The following is a 26,111-nucleotide window of genomic DNA, read 5'->3' on the forward strand; positions in this document are numbered from 1 at the left end:
CAGTGTTGTGTCACATGTAGCCCAGCCCCCACACAGTTATGCCCTGTACACACGATCAGTTCATCGGACGAACCGATCGTGTGTGGGCCCCATTGTTTTTTTTCCCCCCATCGGTGAAAAAACGTAGAACCTGTTTTAAAATTATCTGATGGTTAAAAAAACAATAGAAAAATACGATCGTCTGTGGGGAAATCCATCGGTCAAAAATCCATGCATGCTCAGAATCAAGTCGACGCATGCTCGGAAGCATTGAACTTCATTTTTCTCTGCATGTTGTTGTGTTTTACGTCACCGCGTTGGACACGATCAGATTTTTAACTGATGGTTAGGGTTGAGCGAACCCGAACTGTAAAACGTCCAGTGTGCATGAGGCCTAAAATGTATTCTTTCCGCAAGTGATTGACCAGTATTCTGTTTCCTTGCCAACACGTAAAAAAAACGATTTTTCACCAACAGTAACAGCAACTACAGCTACGACCACTGCAACTACTGGAACAAGAACATCAGTCACTACAACTACACCACCACCTACAACTATTGGAAGAACAACTTCAACCACTGAAATTACCACACCATCTACCACTGAAACAACAGAAGCCACAACTGCACCACCCTCTACAACCACGGAAACAACAACATCAACCACTACAACTACACCACTATCTACAACTACTGGAACAACAACATCAACCACTACACCACCATCTACAACTACTGGAACAACAACATCTACAACCACTGGAACAACAACATCAACCACTACACCACCATCTACAACTAGTGGAACAACAACATCAACTACTACAACTACCACACCATCTACAACTACTGGAACAACCACTACACCACCATCTACATCCACTGGAACAACAACATCAACCACTACAACCACACCACCATCTACAACTACTGGAACAACAACATCAACCACTACAACTACCACACCATCTACAACTACTGGAACAACCACTACACCATCATCTACATCCACTGGAACAACAACATCAACCACACCACCATCTACAACTACTGGAACAACAACATCAACCACTACAACTACCACACCATCTACAACTACTGGAACACCATTTACCACTACAGCTACACCACCATCTTCAACTACTGGAACAATAATCACTACAACTACCCCACTATCTACAACTTCTGTAACAACAACAGCAACCACAACAACTACACCGCCATCTACAACCACTGGAACAACAACATCAACCTCTACACCACCATCTACAACTAGTGGATCAACAACATCAACTACTACAACTACCACACCATCTACAGCTACTGGAACAACAACATCAACCACTACACCACCATCTACAACCACTGGAACAACAACATCAACCACTACACCACCATATACAACTAGTGGAACAACAACATCAACTACTACAACTACCACACCATCTACAACTAGTGGAACAACAACATCAACCACTATACCACCATCTACAACTACTGGAACAACAACATCAACCACTACACCACCATCTACAACCACTGGAACAACAATATCAACCACTACACCACCATCTACAACTAGTGGAACAACAACATCAACTACTACAACTACCACACCATCTACAACTACTGGAACAACCACTACACCACCATCTACATCCACTGGAACAACAACATCAACCACTACAACCACACCACCATCTACAACTACAACTACCACACCATCTACAACTAGTGGAACAACAACATCAACCACTACACCACCATCTTCAACTACTGGAACAATAATCACTACAACTACCCCACTATCTACAACTTCTGTAACAACAACAGCAACCACAACAACTACACCACGATCTACAACTACTGGAACAACAACATCAACCACTACAACCACACCACCATCTACAACTACAACTACCACACCATCTACAACTAGTGGAACAACAACATCAACCACTATACCACCATCTACAACTACTGGAACAACAACATCAACCACTACACCACCATCTACAACCACTGGAACAACAACATCAACCACTACACCACCATCTACAACTAGTGGAACAACCACATCAACTACTACAACTACCACACCATCTACAACTACTGGAACAACCACTACACCACCATCTACAACCACATCAACCACTACACCACCATCTACAACTAGTGGAACAACAACATCAACTACTACAACTACCACACCATCTACAACTACTGGAACAACCACTACACCACCATCTACAACTACTGGAACAACAACATCAACCACTACAACTATCACACCATCTACAACTACTGGAACAACATTTACCACTACAGCTACACCACCATCTTCAACTACTGGAACAATAACCACTACAACTAGTGGAACAACAACATCAACCACTATACCACCATCTACAACTACTGGAACAACAACATCAACCACTACACCACCATCTACAACCACTGGAACAACAACATCAACCACTACACCACCATCTACAACTAGTGGAACAACAACATCAACTACTACAACTACCACACCATCTACAACTACTGGAACAACCACTACACCACCATCTACAACCACTGGAACAACAACTACTACAACTACCACACCATCTACAACTACTGGAACAACAACATCAACCACTACACCACCATCTACAACTACTGGAACAACAACATCAACCACTACACCACCATCTACAACCACTGGAACAGCAACATCAACCACTATACCACCATCTACAACTAGTGGAACAACATCAACTACTACAACTACCACACCATCTACAACTACTGGAACAACAACATCAACCACTACACCACCATCTACAACTACTGGAACAACTACATTAACCACTACACCACCATCTACAACCACTGGAACAACAACATCAACCACTACAACCACACCACCATCTACAACTACTGGAACAACAACATCAACCACTACAACTATCACACCATCTACAACTACTGGAACAACATTGACCACTACAGCTACACCACCATCTTCAACTACTGAAACAATAACATCAACGACTACACCACCATCTACAACTACTGGAACAACAACAACAACAACAACCACTACAACTACACCACCATCTTCAACTACTGGAACAACAACATCAACCACAGCAACTACCCCACCATCTACAACTACTGGAACAACCACTACACCACAATCTACATCCACTGGAACAACAACATCAACCACTACACCACCATCTACAATTACTGGAACAACAATATCAACCACTACACCCCCATCTACAACCACTAGAACAACAACATCAACCTCTACACCACCATCTACAACTAGTGGAACAACAACATCAACCACTACACCACCATCTACAACCACTGGAACAACAACATCAACCACTACAACCACATCACCATCTACAACTACTGGAACAACAACATCAACCACTACAACTATCACACCATCTACAACTACTGGAACAACATCATCAACCACTACACCACCATCTACAACTACTGGAACAACAACATCAACCACTACACCACCATCTACAACCACTGGAACAACAACATCAACCACTACAACCACATCACCATCTACAACTACTGGAACAACAACATCAACCACTACAACTATCACACCATCTTCAACTACTGGAACAATAACATCAACGACTACACCACCATCTACAACTACTGGAACAACAACCACAACCACTACAACTACACCACCATCTTCAACTACTGGAACAACAACATCAACCACAACAACTACCCCACCATCTACAACTACTGGAACAACCACTACACCACCATCTACAACCACTGGAACAACAACATCAACCACACCACCATCTATAACTACTGAAACAACAACATCAACCACTACAACTACCACACCATCTACAACTACTGGAACAACATTTACCACTACAGCTACACCACCATCTTCAACTACTGGAACAATAACCACTACAACTACCCCACTATCTACAACTTCTGTAACAACAACAGCAACCACAACAACTACACCGCCATCTACAACCACTGGAACAACAACATCAACCTCTACACCACCATCTACAACTAGTGGATCAACAACATCAACTACTACAACTACCACACCATCTACAACTACTGGAACAACAACATCAACCACTACACCACCATCTACAACTACTGGAACAACAACATCAACCACTACACCACCATCTACAACTACTGGAACAACAACATCAACTACTACAACTACCACACCCTCTACAACTACTGGAACAACAACATCAACCATTACACCACCATCTACAACTACTGGAACAACCACATTAACCACTACACCACCATCTACAACCACTGGAACAAAAACATCAACCACTACAACCACACCACCATCTACAACTACTGGAACAACAATATCAACCACTACAACTATCACACCATCTACAACTACTGGAACAACATTGACCACTACAGCTACACCACCATCTTCAACTACTGGAACAATAACATCAACGACTACACCACCATCTACAACTTCTGGAACAACAACCACTGCAACTACACCACCATCTACAATTACTGGAACAACAACATCAACCACAACAACTACCCCACCATCTACAACTACTGGAACAACAACCACTACAACTACACCACCATCTACAACTACTGGAACAACAACAACAACCACTACAACTACACCACCATCTTCAACTACTGGAACAACAACCACTGCAACTACACCACCATCTACTATTACTGGAACAACAACATCAACCACAACAACTACCCCACCATCTACAACTACTGGAACAACCACTATACCACCATCTACATCCACTGGAACAACAGCATCAACCACTACACCACCATCTACAACTACTGAAAAAACAACATCAACCTCTACACCACCATCTACAACTAGTGGAACAACAACAACTACTACAACTACCACACCATCTACAACTACTGGAACAACAACATCAACCACTACACCACCATCTACAACTACTGGAACAACAACATCAACCACTACACCACCATCTACAACCACTGGAACAGCAACATCAACCACTATACCACCATCTACAACTAGTGGAACAACATCAACTACTACAACTACCACACCATCTACAACTACTGGAACAACAACATCAACCACTACACCACCATCTACAACTACTGGAACAACTACATTAACCACTACACCACCATCTACAACCACTGGAACAACAACATCAACCACTACAACCACACCACCATCTACAACTACTGGAACAACAACATCAACCACTACAACTATCACACCATCTACAACTACTGGAACAACATTGACCACTACAGCTACACCACCATCTTCAACTACTGAAACAATAACATCAACGACTACACCACCATCTACAACTACTGGAACAACAACAACAACCACTACAACTACACCACCATCTTCAACTACTGGAACAACAACATCAACCACAACAACTACCCCACCATCTACAACTACTGGAACAACCACTACACCACCATCTACATCCACTGGAACAACAACATCAACCACTACACCACCATCTACAATTACTGGAACAACAATATCAACCACTACACCCCCATCTACAACCACTAGAACAACAACATCAACCTCTACACCACCATCTACAACTAGTGGAACAACAACATCAACCACTACACCACCATCTACAACCACTGGAACAACAACATCAACCACTACAACCACATCACCATCTACAACTACTGGAACAACAACATCAACCACTACAACTATCACACCATCTACAACTACTGGAACAACATCATCAACCACTATACCACCATCTACAACTACTGGAACAACAACATCAACCACTACACCACCATCTACAACCACTGGAACAACAACATCAACCACTACAACCACATCACCATCTACAACTACTGGAACAACAACATCAACCACTACAACTATCACACCATCTACAACTACTGGAACAACATTGACCACTACAGCTACACCACCATCTTCAACTACTGGAACAATAACATCAACGACTACACCACCATCTACAACTACTGGAACAACAACCACAACCACTACAACTACACCACCATCTTCAACTACTGGAACAACAACATCAACCACAACAACTACCCCACCATCTACAACTACTGGAACAACCACTACACCACCATCTACAACCACTGGAACAACAACATCAACCACACCACCATCTATAACTACTGAAACAACAACATCAACCACTACAACTACCACACCATCTACAACTACTGGAACAACATTTACCACTACAGCTACACCACCATCTTCAACTACTGGAACAATAACCACTACAACTACCCCACTATCTACAACTTCTGTAACAACAACAGCAACCACAACAACTACACCGCCATCTACAACCACTGGAACAACAACATCAACCTCTACACCACCATCTACAACTAGTGGATCAACAACATCAACTACTACAACTACCACACCATCTACAGCTACTGGAACAACAACATCAACCACTACACTACCATCTACAACTACTGGAACAACAACATCAACCACTACACCACCATCTACAACTACTGGAACAACAACATCAACTACTACAACTACCACACCCTCTACAACTACTGGAACAACAACATCAACCATTACACCACCATCTACAACTACTGGAACAACCACATTAACCACTACACCACCATCTACAACCACTGGAACAAAAACATCAACCACTACAACCACACCACCATCTACAACTACTGGAACAACAATATCAACCACTACAACTATCACACCATCTACAACTACTGGAACAACAACATCAACCACAACAACTACCCCACCATCTACAACTACTGGAACAACCACTACACCACCATCTACAACCACTGGAACAACAACATCAACCACACCACCATCTATAACTACTGAAACAACAACATCAACCACTACAACTACCACACCATCTACAACTACTGGAACAACATTTACCACTACAGCTACACCACCATCTTCAACTACTGGAACAATAACCACTACAACTACCCCACTATCTACAACTTCTGTAACAACAACAGCAACCACAGCAACTACACCGCCATCTACAACCACTGGAAAAACAACATCAACCTCTACACCACCATCTACAACTAGTGGATCAACAACATCAACTACTACAACTACCACACCATCTACAGCTACTGGAACAACAACATCAACCACTACACTACCATCTACAACTACTGGAACAACAACATCAACCACTACACCACCATCTACAACTACTGGAACAACAACATCAACTACTACAACTACCACACCCTCTACAACTACTGGAACAACAACATCAACCATTACACCACCATCTACAACTACTGGAACAACCACATTAACCACTACACCACCATCTACAACCACTGGAACAAAAACATCAACCACTACAACCACACCACCATCTACAACTACTGGAACAACAATATCAACCACTACAACTATCACACCATCTACAACTACTGGAACAACATTGACCACTACAGCTACACCACCATCTTCAACTACTGGAACAATAACATCAACGACTACACCACCATCTACAACTTCTGGAACAACAACCACTGCAACTACACCACCATCTACAATTACTGGAACAACAACATCAACCACAACAACTACCCCACCATCTACAACTTCTGGAACAACAACCACTACAACTACACCACCATCTACAACTACTGGAACAACAACAACAACCACTACAACTACACCACCATCTTCAACTACTGGAACAACAACCACTGCAACTACACCACCATCTACTATTACTGGAACAACAACATCAACCACAACAACTACCCCACCATCTACAACTACTGGAACAACCACTACACCACCATCTACAACTACTGGAACAACAACAGCAACCACTACACCACCATCTACAATTACTGTAACAACAACATCAGCCACTACACCACCATCTACAACTACTGGAACAACAACATCAGCCACTACACCACCATCTACAACCACTGGAACAACAACATCAACCTCTACACCACCATCTACAACTAGTGGAACAACAACATCAACCACTACACCACCATCTACAACCACTGGAACAACAACATCAACCACTACACCACCATCTACAACTACTGGAACAACAACATCAACCACTGGAACAACAACATCAACCACTACACCACCATCTACAACTACTGGAACAACAAAAACCACTACACCACCATCTACAACCACTGGAACAACAAAAACCACTACACCACCATCTACAACCACTGGAACAACAACATCAACCTCTACACCACCATCTACAACTAGTGGAACAACAACATCAACTACTACAACTACCACACCCTCTACAACTACTGGAACAACCACATTAACCACTACACCACCATCTACAACCACTGGAACAAAAACATCAACCACTACAACCACACCACCATCTACAACTACTGGAACAACAATATCAACCACTACAACTATCACACCATCTACAACTACTGGAACAACATTGACCACTACAGCTACACCACCATCTTCAACTACTGGAACAATAACATCAACGACTACACCACCATCTACAACTTCTGGAACAACAACCACTGCAACTACACCACCATCTACAATTACTGGAACAACAACATCAACCACTACAACTACACCACCATCTTCAACTACTGGAACAACAACCACTGCAACTACACCACCATCTACTATTACTGGAACAACAACATCAACCACAACAACTACCCCACCATCTACAACTACTGGAACAACCACTACACCACCATCTACAACTACTGGAACAACAACAGCAACCACTACACCACCATCTACAATTACTGTAACAACAACATCAGCCACTACACCACCATCTACAACTACTGGAACAACAACATCAGCCACTACACCACCATCTACAACCACTGGAACAACAACATCAACCTCTACACCACCATCTACAACTAGTGGAACAACAGCATCAACCACTACACCACCATCTACAACCACTGGAACAACATCATCAACCACTACACCACCATCTACAACTACTGGAACAACAACATCAACCACTGGAACAACAACATCAACCACTACACCACCATCTACAACTACTGGAACAACAAAAACCACTACACCACCATCTACAACCACTGGAACAACAAAAACCACTACACCACCATCTACAACCACTGGAACAACAACATCAACCTCTACACCACCATCTACAACTAGTGGAACAACAACATCAACTACTACAACTACCACCACACCATCTACAACTACTGGAACAACAACATCAACCACTACACCACCATCTACACCTACTGGAACAACAACATCAACCACTACACCACCATCTACAACTACTGGAACAACAAAAACCACTACACCACCATCTACAACCACTGGAACAACAACATCAACCTCTACACCACCATCTACAACTAGTGGAACAACAACATCAACTACTACAACTGCCACACCATCTACAACTACTGGAACAACAACATCAACCACTACACCACCATCTACAACCACAGGAACAACAACATCAACCACTACACCACCATCTACAACTACTGGAACAACAAAAACCACTACACCACCATCTACAACCACTGGAACAACAAAAACCACTACACCACCATCTACAACCACTGGAACAACAACATCAACCTCTACACCATCATCTACAACTAGTGGAACAACAACATCAACTACTACAACTACCACACCATCTACAACTACTGGAACAACAACATCAACCACTACACCACCATCTACAACTACTGGAACAACAACATCAACCACTACACCACCATCTACAACTACTGGAACAACAACAATAACCACTACACCACCATCTACAACTACTGGAACAACAACATCAACCACTACACCACCATCTACAACTACTGGAACAACAAAAACCACTACACCACCATCTACAACTACTGGAACAACAACATCAACATCTACACCACCATCTACAACTAGTGGAACAACAACATCAACTACTACAACTACCACACCATCTACAACTACTGGAACAACAACATCACCCACTACACCACCATCTACAACTACTGGAACAACAAAAACCACTACAAGAATTACTACTAAATCTACACCACCATCTACTATAACTAAAAGTAAGGTTATTGTTTTAATGAAATTTAAGCCCAGCTAAAGTTTTATGTATTATTACCTAAATGCAGTTAGACTGCATGTTTAGTAATTAATGAGGACATTTTTATGTTATTGAACAAAACTAATGTGCTGCAGCAAGGGTTAAAATTCCTTAGTTCTAACAGCTTGCTGGAGAGCTTGAAAACCTCACAATGCACAGGGAAGTGGTCTGAGTCTGTGGTGCATGGACATCACTGCTTAGGAAGCAGGAGTGTTTTTGATGTACAGACTATGCAGAGAGCGCTGAAGTCTCAGACTGCTGTGCTATGTGTTTAGCAGTGGGTTTGAGCTAATTGGTCAGTGTTTGCTTCACAGGAGGTTTGGCAAATCCAGAAAAAAATTCTGTTTCCCCAAACTTAGTGCCGGTTTCAATTCTTAGTCCACCCGGTGGGTACTGGCCAGGGAGGAGGTTTAATCAGCTGCCTTGGAGGGCAGAGGAGGGATCAGGGACCTAATCTCTGATCTCTCCATAAAGAGTGCCTATCACTGGCCAAGCTATCACCAGGGAGTCATATAAATGTATCTTAAATAAATAACATTAAATAAAAAAGCATCCCTCCCCCCCCCCCCCCCCCCGCTCATGTGCAAATGCAAACGTGCATGTAGATCCAGCATGGGATGCATAGAATGCATTAAGGTAAAAATCTGCCATTAGAACCACTTTAAACCACTCAATATTCCAGGAACCAGCACTCGGGAGAGCCAGGAAGTGACCTTCCCAGTTTTCCAAAGCTCCGCTCTTGCATGAAGGAACAAGAATGTGCTTAGCTGGTGGTGTCACTCCTAGGGCCATATCTAGGCTCAATGTACCCTTCAAGAAGAGCCCATGAAGAGTGAAGTTGTAAAGAGAATGTCTTGCTACATCCAGACGTTCTGTGCTGTACACGTGGGCCTCACAAAGGGACAGTCTGGGTCTGACATTTAGGTAAACCAATTCCACGCCAGACCACTGTTAGATTCAGGTAGTATGGCAACATTTGTCTTCACCAGGGTAGCTGGTTAAATAGGTCCCATTGCTGGGACCTTGCGGATGGTATGTATATACTGGGACACTCTAGAATACCCGCTGATACCCGTGACAATCAAAACAGCATTTGGCATGGTTACCCATGAGGCTAGGGTGGTGTCCAACCTCATTCATGATTTTGTGGGGCGGTACTGTCCTTTATATGTAGAACACTGTGACAGTTGCTGGTAGCAGATAGAAGGAAAAAAAATGGCCCTTTAATAAAAAATAAAATACAAATATATTAAAAAAATATATATATTTTTATAAAAAATAAATAAAAAACAGGGGTTTGCCATCTGGGGCAATGGGGGCCACTGGGCCCCTGGGGACCTCCGGACCTCTAAAATTATATATATATATATATATATATATATATATATATATATATATATATATATATATATATATTGGCCCTTTAATACAAAATAAAATAAAAATATATTGAAAAAAATATATATATTTTTTATAAAAAAATAATAAAAAAAGGGGGTTGGCATCTGGGGCCCTGGGGGGCTCCGCACCCCTGGGGACCTCAGGACCCCTAAAAAAAAATATATATATATATATTTTTTTTTTAAAGGGAGTTGCCATCGGGGCCCCTGGGGACCTCCGGGCCCCTTACAGGTGTACTGCCTGTACCCCCCTGATGGCGGCCCTGCAGAGTTTACTAGGAAAAGCTAACAGAAGCAGCAGACTGTGGGGTTGATTTACTAAAAGTGGAGAGTGCAGCTCTGAATATAAACCAATACATTTTCAGGATTTTTTTTGTCAAACCTTAATTGAACATAATAAAGTTTGAAGCTGATTGGCTTGTTTTCTTTTACCTGCTGTTTAGATTTTATTCCTGTATGTGTCCCCACTTGGTTGATTGATCTTCTATTAGTAAAAGTGACTTTTGTCACAGAGACCGAAAGTGCTTGGAAATCTAAAATGTCAGGCCTTGTTCACACGTTTTGTGGTTCTAAACTTTGGTTGCCACCTCATCCCTTTTAACCTGAACACACATCAATCACACAGGTTCTGTGGCTGATTAAGGTGGTAATTAAACTCACTTGGTGCTAGGGTGACCACATTTCCAAACTACCATTTAGGGACACCCTCTCTTCCCAAAAATCAGCTTGTGCTGTAACGAATCACAGCGATTGGACACAAGAGGCGGGATTTATAATTTCTCCAATGACAAGCAGGGGGCAGGATTGTGCTTCTCCAGGCATTCCCGGCCAGGACTAGTACTGTCAGTGAGTAAAACAATGATGTGGTGGGCTTTTTTGGGGGCATCAGCTTGGCCCGGGGGGTGGCTGTGTCAGTTTAATTCTGGCACACTGTATTGTCCTAAATGTGCCTGGGACAGACCTGCAAAATGCGTGACTGTCCCGGGCAATCCAGGACACGTGGTCACCCTACTTGGTGCCTTATCTGCATTAAATTAGCCTCAGAACCTGTGTAATTCATATGTGTACCGGTTTAAAGGGAGGAGGTGGCAACCCTATTTTAAACACACCTCTGAAATGCAATCTGTGGTGTATCGCTTTTCAGGGGTGGATTAGAGCTAGTTCATAGGCATTCAGGAGCTAATACTGGCACCTCCTGAATGTCTATTTTTTTTCCTCCATTGCCAAGGGGAATATTGCATTGCAACACTGTGTCACATCTACGTGCCAATCAGTTGACACATAGTGCAATTGATTTCAATGGCCACATTTGGCAAGCAACACTGCCAGACGCGACATAATGAGGTAATTTTGTCACAAAGCAAAGCATCACGGCCACTATCAGAATAAAAAAAAAAAATATTAAAAGTATTGTCCAGCTTAGTGATTATGCTTTTCTTTTTTTTAACCTAACAGCAACAGGACGCGAACCAACTGAAACATCTTTTTACACGCCAGAAACGGTGAGTACCTCCCTAATAGTTTTGGTCACTGATTATTTTGTTGATAAATGCAGATGCAAGTATAGGATTTAGACAGAAAATATGATAAAAAACCTGTTCCAAATCTTCAAAAACATAAAAATCACAAATTACTGCAAAATTATTTTAAACAGTGAATAAGACTCAGTATATTTTGAGAAGTACATTTGGAAAGAAGGGGCTGTGCTTGGGAATTGATAATACAAGTACTTCCTTCAACAATAAAAAAATATAAAAAAGGTTTAATGCCATAATCGGGGACTACCAACACTAGGCCTGGATTGAGACTTCTATGGGTTGTGGTCAGGGCTTTTTTTCAGGGGGAACTTGAGGGAACTCAGTTCCACCACGTCTGGCTCAGACCCTTTGGTGCCTGCTCACCACAATCACTTGTAAACACAGAAGTATGGTTTCTGTGTTTACAAGCAAAAGCTCTGCACTCTGTGTGTAACCCCCTGAACACTGCACTCTGTATGTAATGCAATCCTGGTATTTAATGCCCCTTTAAGACCCTTCTACTGTTTGTGAAATCTGAACGGGGTCGTGGTTGAGTTCCTTCACCTATTTTCTGAGAAAAAAAAAGCTCTGGTTGTGGTACATCCCATGATGTGTAACAGTACCACATCCTAGAATACATATTACCTCAGAACGCAGGTTTGAATCTGGGTTATGTTAACATGTCTTCTAAAATAAGCCAAAGTTGTAATCTGTACATTAGCAGGTTATACCACATAATTCATAACTGACACAGTGGGGGTTATTTACTAAAGGAAAGTCCACTTTGCCCTACAAGTGCACTTGGAAATTCAATCGCTGTAGATCCGAAGCGGGACATGCAAGGAACATAAAAGACAGCATTTTAGCTGGCACATAATTGGATGATAATATCAGCAGAGCCTCCCCTCATTTCAGATCTACTCCAAAGATTTACAGCGACTACACTTCCAAGTGCATTTTCAGTGCAATTTCAAGTGGATGTGCCTTTCGTAAATAACCCCCAGTGTCTACAGCACGTTACTAGCCATTTCTTATGGTCTTCTTTAGACAAAAAAAGTGAAAAAAAAAAAAAACACAGGGAATTATACTAACGTATTATAGTAATTACATTTAATTCTTACTTCTCATTTGTGCGTTTTAAAGGAAAGCTGTTTTTTTTTTTCTTTTACATATTTGTATACTGATTACATCTTTTTTTTATAGTGTTCATCTAAAATATTTGGCAAATAAACATTTTCTACAAGGTACAACCATGACATATTTTTCAGACCATTGTGGGTTTTCCTGAAATAAAGGAACCTGGCAGCTTTGTGACTTCCACTTACTAAATGAAACTGTATGAGCAAGGTGATAGAGTTCCTGCTCTGAATCTGTAAACACAAAGTATTCCAGTAGTGCATTTAAAGTATATGTTCAATCAAAACTTTTTTTTTTTGTTTTATCACATGTGGGGTGGGGGGACACATGAGATAATTATTACTCCATGGAGGCACCGCCCCTGCAACGTATAAAAATGTAAAAGGTAGTGTATGGAGTGGGGCTTTGAGTGTGCCAAGATGCAGTCAAACAGAATGAATACATTTCACAAGAATTTGTTTTAAAAAATATATAGAAAAAGTTTAATTTACCATCCTTAGATGGAGCTGTTTAAAACAATAAATTGATCACAATTAATTGCAAATTACAGTTTGTTACTATTTCTTTAGTCCAGGGTGTGTAGATCCTGGTGGGATAACGTAGAAGAGGCCTACACGTTTCGTGGGTAACCCCGCTTCATCAGGGCCTATTGAGCTGTCACACAGGGAAATCATAATGAATAGATATTAGATAGTAATAAATAAATAGATAGAGCAATATTCAGAAAAATCAGTTTTCAAACATACAGTAATAGTTTTGTTTCTACAATGATCATGCATCAACGAGGCAGGCTTACAGGAATGAGGCAGCAGAGCCTGGGATCTGTTCACACACGCTGAGTTTCAGCGTGTGTGTTCCCATGGCTTGTCAGTGGACAGATGAGCTTGCTCCCATCCCTCCGGATCCAGTACTGGATCCACGATCCGGGTCGATGGGGCCAACCTCAGCCTCCCATGTGTCCGACCGGACGATTTAGGAACACTCAAGCCCTTTATATTCAGTACACATCTTCACTCTCACTCCAGTTCATTTCTCTGCACTGGCGGAGCTGTTGGGATCAAACAAATGGGTATAGACAGGTGAGAAAATACTTCTCTCCCCTCCTTCTCCTTCCCCCCGCTCTCCTCCACTCTACTTATGTATGCTTCTATCAGTGCATCTTAAAATGCACACATTTGAATCCATTTAAATCTCCCTTGTCATTCTGCTTCAACACGAGAGAATTCATCCGCGAATACGGTCCAGCGGACCGTTTCCACGCATAAATCCTCTCGAGGATTTCTATGCGATGGAGTGTACTCACCATCGCATTGAAATCCGCGCCGAAATCCTCTGGCGATGACGTGTCGCGCCGTCGCCACGATTATGACGCGGAGACGTGCGCGACGCTGTCATATAAGGAATTCCACGCATGCGTCGAATCATTACGACGCATGCGGGGGATCCCTTCGGACGGATGGATCCAGTGAGTCTATACAGACCAGCGGATCCATCCGTTGGGATGGATTCCAGCGGATGGATTTGTTTGGCATGTCAGCAAATATTCGATCTGCTGGAATCCATCCCAGGGGAGATATATCCGCGGAAACAGATCCGCTGGAGTGTACACACCATAGGATCTATCCGCTGAAACCCATTTGCTGGGATTTTTCAGCGGATGGATTCTATGGTGTGTACGGGGCCTTATACTTTAAGAATCACGACCGCATCTCAGGGTATTCCTGAAATCCTCCGGTCTACAGTGCATACTTTTGCATTGTCTTTGTTCTTCTCCTAGACCTGGTAAGAGTTTTTTTTTTTTTTCTGTGCTAACTTTAGTAATCACTACCCAATTATCATCACATATAGGGATTTCAGTTTTCCCCTGCTCTCCGGTTCGGACTGGTGAGGCCATCCCCATGGGCTCCCCAGGCTCTTTTGTTTCCCCCTGGACGGCTATACCAGTTGCATACCTTATAAGGTAAATCTGATATATATTCTATCTACGCAACCATTCTATTTATTCATTTATTCATATTTTTTCTAAATGAATTCTTGAAAATATGAAACACAGCTGGGCATCATGCGAAACTTTCTGTAGTTGTACATGTTTGATTATAACAAATGATTCAATACGCTTGAAATATTGTGAATGGTTTACGCCATTTTTATCATGCATTCTGTGCATCGCACGGGATGCAGTTTTCATTTGTGTTATTTCTATCGTTGATGCATGATCATTGTAGGAACAAAACTATTACTGTATGTTTAAAAAATGATTTTCTGAATATTGCTCTATCTATTTATGTATTACTATCTATTTATTATGATTTCTCTGTGTGACAGCTCCATAGGCCCTGATGAAGCAGGGTTACCCACGAAACGTGTAGGCCTCTTCTACGATATCCCACCAGGATCTACACACCCTGGACTAAAGAAATAGTAACAAACTGTAATTTGCAATTAATTGTGATCAATTCATTGTTTTAAACAGCTCCATCTAAGGATGGTGAATTAAACTTTTTCTATATATTTTTTAAAACAAACTCTTGTGAAATGTATTCATTTTGTTTGACTACCTTTTAATTTTTTTTAGTTTTAGTTGCTGTCAAGTTTTTACTACAGGGCCTCCATTAGAGAGATTTACCTCCCCTCTTTTCCTGTTGACTATGCTTCACTAGACAGAAAGTGAGTGGAACTCTCCATAATATATTGGATGGTAGATGTAAAGAAAGAGGAGCTCCACATCACCACTTAGGAGGAATAACCTGTTAGAATGAATGTATATAAATGTGCATATGCACAAAAACCAAGAAAGTGTTTCTATGATAGACTAAGGCCCCGTACACACGACCGAACATGTCCGCTGAAACTGGTCCGCAGACCAGTTTCAGCGGACATGTTCGGTCGTCTGTACGGCCGACCGGACAATTTTCCGGCGGATCGGACAGGTTTCCAGCGGACAAATGTTTCTTAGCATGCTAAGAAACATGTCCGCTGGAAGCCTGTCCGTCGTCTGTACAGACTCACCGGACATGTCCGCTCAGCCGAAAGCCCTCGCATGCGTCGAAGTAATTCGACGCATGCGTGGAAACATTGACCTTCCAGGGCCGCGCACGTCGCGCGTCATCGTCGCGGCGACGGCGTGGCCACGTCACCGCGTATCGTGTCCGTGCGGATTTCTGTCTGATGGTGTGTACAACCATCAGACAGAAATCTCCGAGCGGACATGTCCGATGAAAACGGTCCGTGGACCGTTTTCATCGGACATGTCCCCTCGTGTGTACGGGGCCTAACATATACGAGGTACCTCCTCCAGAGCGGGTGTATAGCTCAAAGCAGAGCAGACATCCAGGTAAGAGAACAACAATTCTCGGATCGTGTGTACAGACACATCATATGGATAGAAGTAATGTGCACAATAGGCAAACATTACAACAAACCTATCAAACAGGAAATATATACGTGAAAGGATATATATATATATATATATATATATATATATATATATATATATATATATATATATATTTATATATATATCTCAGATGACATGCACAATAGACAGACATTACATCAACCTGTCAAGCAGGAGATATGTATAAAAGGAGATATATATATATATATATATATATATATACCGTATTTATCTGCGTATACTGCACACTATTTTGCCCTGAAAATCAGGGCAAAATCGTGGGTGCGCTGTATACGCCGATACCAGCTTTCCCGCCACGAGTTTGAATACTGCGCCGGCATATACCGAGCGCAGTACAATCGTGTATCTTCGGGCAGTCTCGGCGCCTCTCGCGCTGACGTCCTGAGCGTACAGGACATCAGCGCGAGAGTTGCCGAGTCTGCCCGACGATACACGAGTGTACTGCGCTCGGTATATGTCGGCGCAGTATTCAAACTCGGCGCGGGAAACGAGCGGGGAGGACGCGAGGACGCCGCAGCAGGACGCCGGACCCGACGAAGAGGACACCTGAAGCCGCAGAAGGACGCCGGACCCGACGAAGAGGACACCCGAAGCCGCAGACGGACGCCGGACCCCGCGCAAGACACCAAAACTGTAAGTACAAAAAAAACTTTTTTTCCACAGGATTCGGGGCAACTTTAGGGGTGCGCGGTATACGCGGGAGCGCGTTATACCGCAATAAATACGGTATATATATATATATATATATATATATATATCTATATATATAAAACTCAACGTGTGTGTGTGTATGTATGTATGTTCCAGCATCACGTCCAAACGGCTAAAGATATTAACATGAAACTTGGCACACATGTTACTTATATGTCAGCAACAAACATAGGATAGGTGGTTTAACCCTTACCCACCCCCATTTGCCATGGTCGGGGTTTTCCTTTAAAGTCCTATTCAAATCTATGGGAAATACATGTTACTTCATAACTTCCAAACGGCTGTAGATATTTCGATAACACTTGGTCACATGTTACTTATATGTCCACTTAAACTATAGGATAGTTAATTTATCCCTTAACTACCCCCATTTGTGAGGGTCGGGGTTTTTGTTTAAAGTCCCATGCAAATCAATGGGAAATGTATGTTCCCACATAACTTCTGTACGCCTGGAGATATTTCAATAATACCTGGTACACATATTACTTATATGCCAAATAAAAATATATGACAGTTAAATTAACCCTTACCTACACCCTTATATAAAAGATGGGTATATTTATATTACTATGATTTTCCTCCCCAAAAGGTTAAGATAGGAAGACCGGGCAACGCCGGGTATATATATGTCAGGATACTGTGCAGAAAGATCGTGTGTATAGATACATCATATGAATAGAAGTAATGTGCACAATAGACATTACAACAAACCTGTCAAACAGGAAATATATACGTGAAAGGATACATATATATATATATATATATATATATATAGGTATGTCAGGATACTGTGCAGGCATCATGTGAATAGAGATGACAAGCACAATAGACAGACATTACATCATATGTATAAAAGGATATATATATATATATATATATATATATATATATATATATGTGTGTGTGTGTGTGTGTAGGTCAGGACACTGTGCAGGCAGGGAGAAAGGCGGGGAAATAACAAAGAAGGAAAGACAAAGGGAATTAATCATAATCATGGGAAACATCCCATTCGAAATTCATCCCACCGGTATTCTAGTATGTAACATGAATATCCAGTAAACCTCTCGCCTGCACAGAATCCTGAACCTGTCCCCCCCCTCAAATAGGAGTATGGATCTTCTCAATGTCCTGGATGGAGAGACTGGAGGTATCCTTGGAATGTATGTCATTCCAATGTCTAGCCACATTTGTGTTTTTGTTTTTGTCTGTCGTAGAGATGATCATACAATCTATCTCTCAATCTGCGGATGGTCCGCCCCACATATTGGAGGTCTCAGGTGGCATGAATCACATTTGATGACATAGACAATGTACTTGGTGTTACAATTAATGAAATGTTGGATATCGAAAGATTTGTTGGTAGACCCGGAATGAACTAGCTGGCCCGTTTTAATGTGTTTGCAGTAATTGCAGTTTTTTGAGCCGCATTTAAATGTATTCTTAAAATTAAGCCAATTGGAGTTCTGGGTCCTGCTTTGGAATAAACTGGGAGACAATCGACCCCCCAAGGTAGGAGCTCTTCGTGACACTGATTTAATACCTTTGGACAAGATGTCTTGGTAAATGGGGTAATTTAAAAGAATGGGTAGGTATTTAGTTACAGTGTGTCTGATCTTATTGTACTCTAGGCTAAAGGGGGTGGAAAAGACCAGAGCATTGTTGAATGACATCGTGAGATCACGGTTGTGTCTAGCAACTGGGTCACCCAACAGTGCTTCTCTAGGGGTGGCATCAGCAGCAATACGTGCCCTGTTGATGGCCTTGGGAGGGTAACTCCGGTAACACTAAACCGCTGTGACATGAGATTAGCCGCTGCTACACAGCCGTTTGAGCCGAAGGAATTGTCCATATGGGACCCCACGAATAGTATGGCTCGGATGGCCAGAATCGGCTCTCAAGAGGGCATTTCGTGCCGTGGGTTTGCTCAGGGCTGGCCCAAGACATTGTGCTGCCTGGGCCCAGGAATGAAATGCTGCCCCCCCCCAAAAAATAAATAAAAAATCACGCCCAAAAGGCCTACACATTCATTATTTTATATCATAACTAAAATTTAATTTATCAGAAAATCTGATTAAAAATGCCATAAATCGATTCCCTATTTTGTAGATGCTATCACTTTTACACAAACCAATCAATATAAGTGGTGCCCCACCAGGCCGGCTCCCCATGGACAATGTGCCTGGCTGCTGAGTTCATTGCCCCATCCGTGCACTCAGTTTGGCAGATTGGCAGCAATGATTGGCACTGACAGGCGGCATTGGCACTAACAGGTAGCACTGTTTGGCAGCATTTAGTGGCACTGATTGGCACTAATTGGCAGCACTGATAGGTGGCACTCATGGGCATTGATTGGCGGCACTGGTAGGTGGCACTGATTGGAAACACTGGCACTGATAGGTGGCATTGGTTGGCACTGATATTAGGTGGCACTGATTGGAAACACTAATTGGCACTGACAGAGGAGAGGAAGTTTCACACTGAGCTGATATTGACCCTTAGTGAAACTGTGTGTGACACCTTCATGTAACCAGGGCTGCTGTTAGAAATCACGGGGTCCCGTACAGTCTGCCTGACACAAACAACAGAATTCCTACTAAATCTAAAAGCTAAGAAAGTGTATTGAGAATAAAGCTTTATGTGTGAATGAGGTATTGGGGCTCATTCAAAGGGGTACTGTGGCTTGTACAATGTGAATCAGTGGTTTGTTTATGTGGCTGGAGCCACCTGGAGCTGTGTGCAGGCAGCAAATGTTACACTATGGGTGACAGGTGTGTGAGTGTAGGTGTATGGCTGCAAATTGTGACCACTCCCCTACAATTGCACACCTGTCAAATTTGGACCTGTGGTTGTGTTCATACAACCACTGTGTCCCTAACAGGCAGCTTCAGCTGTGTAAACAATTTACTCATTCACAAGGCCAGAATACATGGATGAAGAAGTCCTTAGGGCTCATTTACACACAGTGGGCCAGATTCAGGTAGATCCGCGCAATATTTGCGTGGGCAAAGGGCAACGATTTTTGCTCTGCGCCCACGCAAATATTTTAATATGCCCGCGATTCACGGAGCAGTAGCTCCGTAAATTGCGCGGGCGCTATGCTAAATAGCCCGGCGTAAGGGCGCCTAATGTAAATGATCCCGCCGGGGGCGGGAATCATTTAAATTAGGCGCGCTCCCGCGCCGAGCGAACAGCGCATGCTCCGTCGGGAAACTTTCCCGACGTGCATTGCGGCAAATGACGTCGCAAGGACGTCATTTGCTTCTAAGTGAACGTGAATGGCGTCCAGCGCCATTCACGAATCACTTACGTAAACGACGTGAAATTTAAATTTCACGAGCGGGAAGGGCGGCTATACTTTAGCATTGGCTGCCCCTGCTATAGCAGGAGCAACCTTGCGCTAAAGTCGCCGTACGGAAACTCCGTACCTTGCGTGCGCAGGGCCCGCGCAACTTTTGTGAATCGGCGGTAGTATGCAATTTGCATACTATACGCCGATCACAATGGCCCCGCCCCCTAGCGGACAACGCAAGAATGCAGCCTGAGATATGAAGGCATAAGGAGGCTTATGCCTGTCATATCCTAGGCTGCAGTCCACGTAGCGATGTTCCTGAATCAGGGGCATTCGCTACGCGGGAGCAAAACAGCTATTGCGCCGCGCAACCTATGGTTGCGCGGGAGCAATAGCTTCTTGAATCTGGCCCACTGTTTTTACTGCCTGCAAAACTGCTACCCCCTTTAGCAGTGGAGCAAGTGGCTAGGGGTATACACATGCCACGACATTCGATGCTGTGCTTCACAGCCATAGCAGAAATGATATCCTTGTCGAAAAAGTCAAGTGAACAGTGCTGCTCTGCAAGTGTCCTGCAACAGCATGCAAAGCATATGATTGCATCGTGCTAGTGTGGGATTAAAACAGGCAGTGAGGAGGCAATATGCCTCCGCACCACCTGTTAAAAGCTCTCTGAAGAGCAATCCAAATGCTGACAGCTCTTCAGATATTAAAGTATGTGTGAACGGCCCTTCATTTTTTGTTAATCATGTTTTAGAATTTAAATGTTTTATTTTTTTACAATTGTATTTATTCTTCTGTGAGCATTTTTGATACTGCTGGAAAGCGCTACCCTTGTGATCTTCTGTGGGTGCTTTACGCCACCTGTAAAGCAGATTGCAAACACACTACCAAAAAGTTTTTTCTGTGTTCTGGTGTGAATTAAAGCCCATTTAAAATGAATGGACTCCAAAATCGCACCGCATGGGAATGCTGACAACAACCACACCCCTTCCTTTCGGTACAAATCTCCCCTCAAGACCATCCCTCCCAAATCCCCACTCAGTACAGATCCCCCCCCCACAATCCTAAACTCCCCTTAGCACAAACCACCCCTCCAGACCCATCTCAGTACAGACCTTCTATTAGGGACCATGGTGGGCATAGGGACATAATAAAAAAAAAATGGAAAATGTAGAAGGAGCTCCTGCACTTGCATCCTACCTTTATTAAAGCCAGCAACCATATTAGTGCACTACCGCAGCCAGGTACAAGAAGCTGGGCAGACCCTGTGAACTAGAAGCAGCCCCCCCTTCTCCCGACCAACCTCGTGTTGTGTAATCAGATGGTCAGGAACTGCAGCCGATTACAAGGTATGACACTGTCCTTTGATTGCTTCAGAGGCTCCCAGTCCCAGATGTTTGCAGCCTCAAGGTGTCTGATTACACAGTCACTTAAAGCGGTTGTAAACCCTCATCAAAATTTTTTATTTTTTTTTTCTCCTGCAAGGCACCGCATATTAGCTCATTATGAAATACTTACCTCGGAACGAGGTGTGTAGAACTTACCTGGTCCACGCCGAGCGAGATGTCCTCTTGCCTGGCGTGTCTTCCGGGTATCGCCGCTCCAGCGCTGTGATTGGCTGGAGCGGCGATGACGTCACTCCCGCGCGTGCGCGCGGGAGATTTAAATTCGGCAAGGTCCGGCGGCTGCCGGTCCTTTTGCCGTAGATCCCCCCTGCGCATGTGGCGCATTGCGAGGGGAATATCTCCTAAACCGTGCAGGTTTAGGAGATATTCTCCTTACCTACAGGTAAGCCTTATTATAGGCTTACCTGTAGGTAAAAGTAAAAAAAGTGGGTTTACAACCACTTTAACAAAACAGAGCACAGAGGAGACTATGAACTAGCAGACTGACACTGGTCTGTCTGCCCTCCTCACTACATCTCTGCCTGGATTCCACATCTAGACTGTCAGAAACACTGTAACAAGTATGTCTTCATGCTTCCTCTCAGTGTTCAAGATTGCAGCGCCCAAATGTCTGCCTGTTGTAACATGGAATTTCAGAGTGTCAGCAGCACGGCATAGGCAGTGCAGAGAGAGTTAATCAGCATTCAAAATTCAGCGGTGATTTGGGGTGGGCAGGACCCAGCAGCAATCGAACACCAGCCAATGATTGTCCTGCTTAAGGAAGGGGGTGGGGCCACATACACATAGTGGCCCGCCCAGAACCTATTCCATTGGCTGGTGTCTGATAGCTGCTGCTGGGTCCCACCCACCCCGACATCTGCTGGTCTCTTCAGTTATTTTACATGTCATTTTCACGATGATCTCGGGAGATAGCCGGGATGGCTGCCGCCGCTCTTAAAATGCTGCCTGGGACCACTGGGTCCCATGGTAGGGCCGGCTCTGGGTTTGCTATAAAGCAGTGATTCTCAACCTGGGGGTCGAATGATGATTTCCCAGGGGTCACCGAATCCTGGGCTGTTCCTGAAGCACGCACCACTCTCTCGCAGCATACCTGCAGCTGCCCGGCAGGGCTGTCCCTGGAGCATGTGGCTGCCCACTCAGCCTCTTCGCAGCCTCCCATTCAGTTCATGGCATGGCTGGGGGGCAGAGACTAGAGGTCAGGTGACTGGTGAGAAATGCGAAATGGGAGGGGCTGGAGGAGACCCTATCTGATGATTTCAGCATAGTTGTCACTGATATGAGACACCACAAAGTCGGAGACACAGTGAGTAACACTACCTGTGATATAGTTGCAATTAAAACTCCCCACTACAGTTCTCAGATCAGCAGATGACCTTAATCAAGAGAACCTAAGTTGGCTGATCAGAACTCCCTTAAGCATTGCCACTGACTCCACACCCCCACCCCCCCAAGGAGTAAGAGAAGGAATACAAATGGAGAATACATGTAAGGGAGAGGAAAATGTCTAAATGTCCGTGGGTTAGGGGCGCAAATTACTTGCCTTGGGTGCTCACAACCCACGCTACAAAAATAATTGTACTGTTAGGGGTCCCCACAACTTGGGAAATGTTATCAAGGGGTCACGGCACTAGATGTTTGAGAACCACTTGTTTCCACCACACCAAGGCTTGTTTCCACCACACCGTTCAAACCAGACAACCTAACATCCAGGAAGTCAATGGAGACTGCCTGCAGATTGCCTGTGAACGTACTGGAGCTGTCTTTTTGTTTTGTTTTGTTTTGTTGTTTTTACATCTGTATAACATTCACCATCTATAAACTTTTTATAGAGATATTTTCTATATACTGTAATCCTTGTATGCACATGAAGGTATATACGTGTAAGGCCCCTTTCACAGGGGGCGGATCAGTAATGATCCGCCTCCGTATGCTCCGCTTGCTCAGCGGGGATCGCTCCGTTGATCCCCGCTGAGCTGGCGGATGACAGGGCGGTCCCCGCACACTGTGCAGGGAGCGCCTTGTCTTTTCTCCGCTCTCCCCTATGGGGGGATCGGATGAACACGGACCATATGTCCGTGTTCATCCGATCGGCTCTGCAGACAAAAGAAAAAATAGGGTTTTCTTCCATCTGCAAAATCGGATCTTTGCAGAGGCGGACGAATACGGGTGTCAGCGGATGTTCATCCGCTGACACCCGCAATCTCATTGGGACCAATGTATGTCCCTTTTTCATCCGCAAACGGATGGATGAAAAAGCGGACATACGGTCCGCACTTGTGAAAGGGGCCTTAATCACCAAACACACATTTTCTCTCTTTTATTAGAGGTTTTTTTCACAAGACACTCCCACCCACTTATTATTTTGTTAACTAATTAGATAATTAGACACCATCTGTTCTCTTGGGTCTTCAGTTTTATGGTCTCAGTAAGGTTGTGTATATATTTGATATCATTTGTTATATTTTTTTAGCTATGACTAAGCACTAGTTTCAGTGCGAAACGCATTAGCAGTCAGGTTTTTTTTTTTTTGCTGTGACTTGTAGTGCTGCCCTTCTTTTAATAAAGGCTACAATTTGTTCAGAGTGCGGCTGTACAGAGACAATTTTTGTTCCTGCTTTGCTAAGTGCATTGCCTGCACCTGAGTTATCTGCAGCGGAGGATATTCATCTGGGTTCCCACCTGGAGCGGCTACTCCCTTTATCCTGCAGCGAATCCCTGGAGTTCTCTGACAATGTGTTGACAAAACGTGACGTGAGCTCTATTTGGAAAGTATACATTTGCCAGGGTTATTGGGGTGCCCCCATATGACCCCTTCAAAAACACAAACCTGCCCTCTGGGTCACACACTTGTTCAAACAACTCAAATGGAGCTTCTCTGCTGATCAGCATTGTAACCCCTTTGGACCTGGAGTCGTCAATCGTGGCATGAAACGCCCTTGTAAAGTATGAGTTTGTAAGCTTTGGTATGTGATGTGTTTTAAAATGGGTCTCCTGGAGGAATACACAATAATGCTTACCTTTTTTAAGCTCCCTCAAA

The 26,111-nt window shown here is 43.4% G+C and overlaps 1 protein-coding gene across 1 annotated transcript in view; it reads left to right on the forward strand.

The window, feature by feature from the left end:
• Positions 1-26,111, forward strand: part of LOC120916787 (mucin-2-like) — a 211,395-nt gene that overhangs the window by 133,478 nt on the left and 51,806 nt on the right. Inside the window, exons 17-18 of the mRNA XM_040327724.1 lie at positions 908-7,772; positions 8,058-9,896. Coding sequence (XP_040183658.1) covers positions 908-7,772; positions 8,058-9,896 — 8,704 coding nt within the window. The remainder of the gene's footprint in view (positions 1-907; positions 7,773-8,057; positions 9,897-26,111) is intronic.

The sequence above is a fragment of the Rana temporaria genome, chromosome 11 (genome assembly GCF_905171775.1).
Source record: "Rana temporaria chromosome 11, aRanTem1.1, whole genome shotgun sequence".
Taxonomy (NCBI): domain Eukaryota; kingdom Metazoa; phylum Chordata; class Amphibia; order Anura; family Ranidae; genus Rana; species Rana temporaria.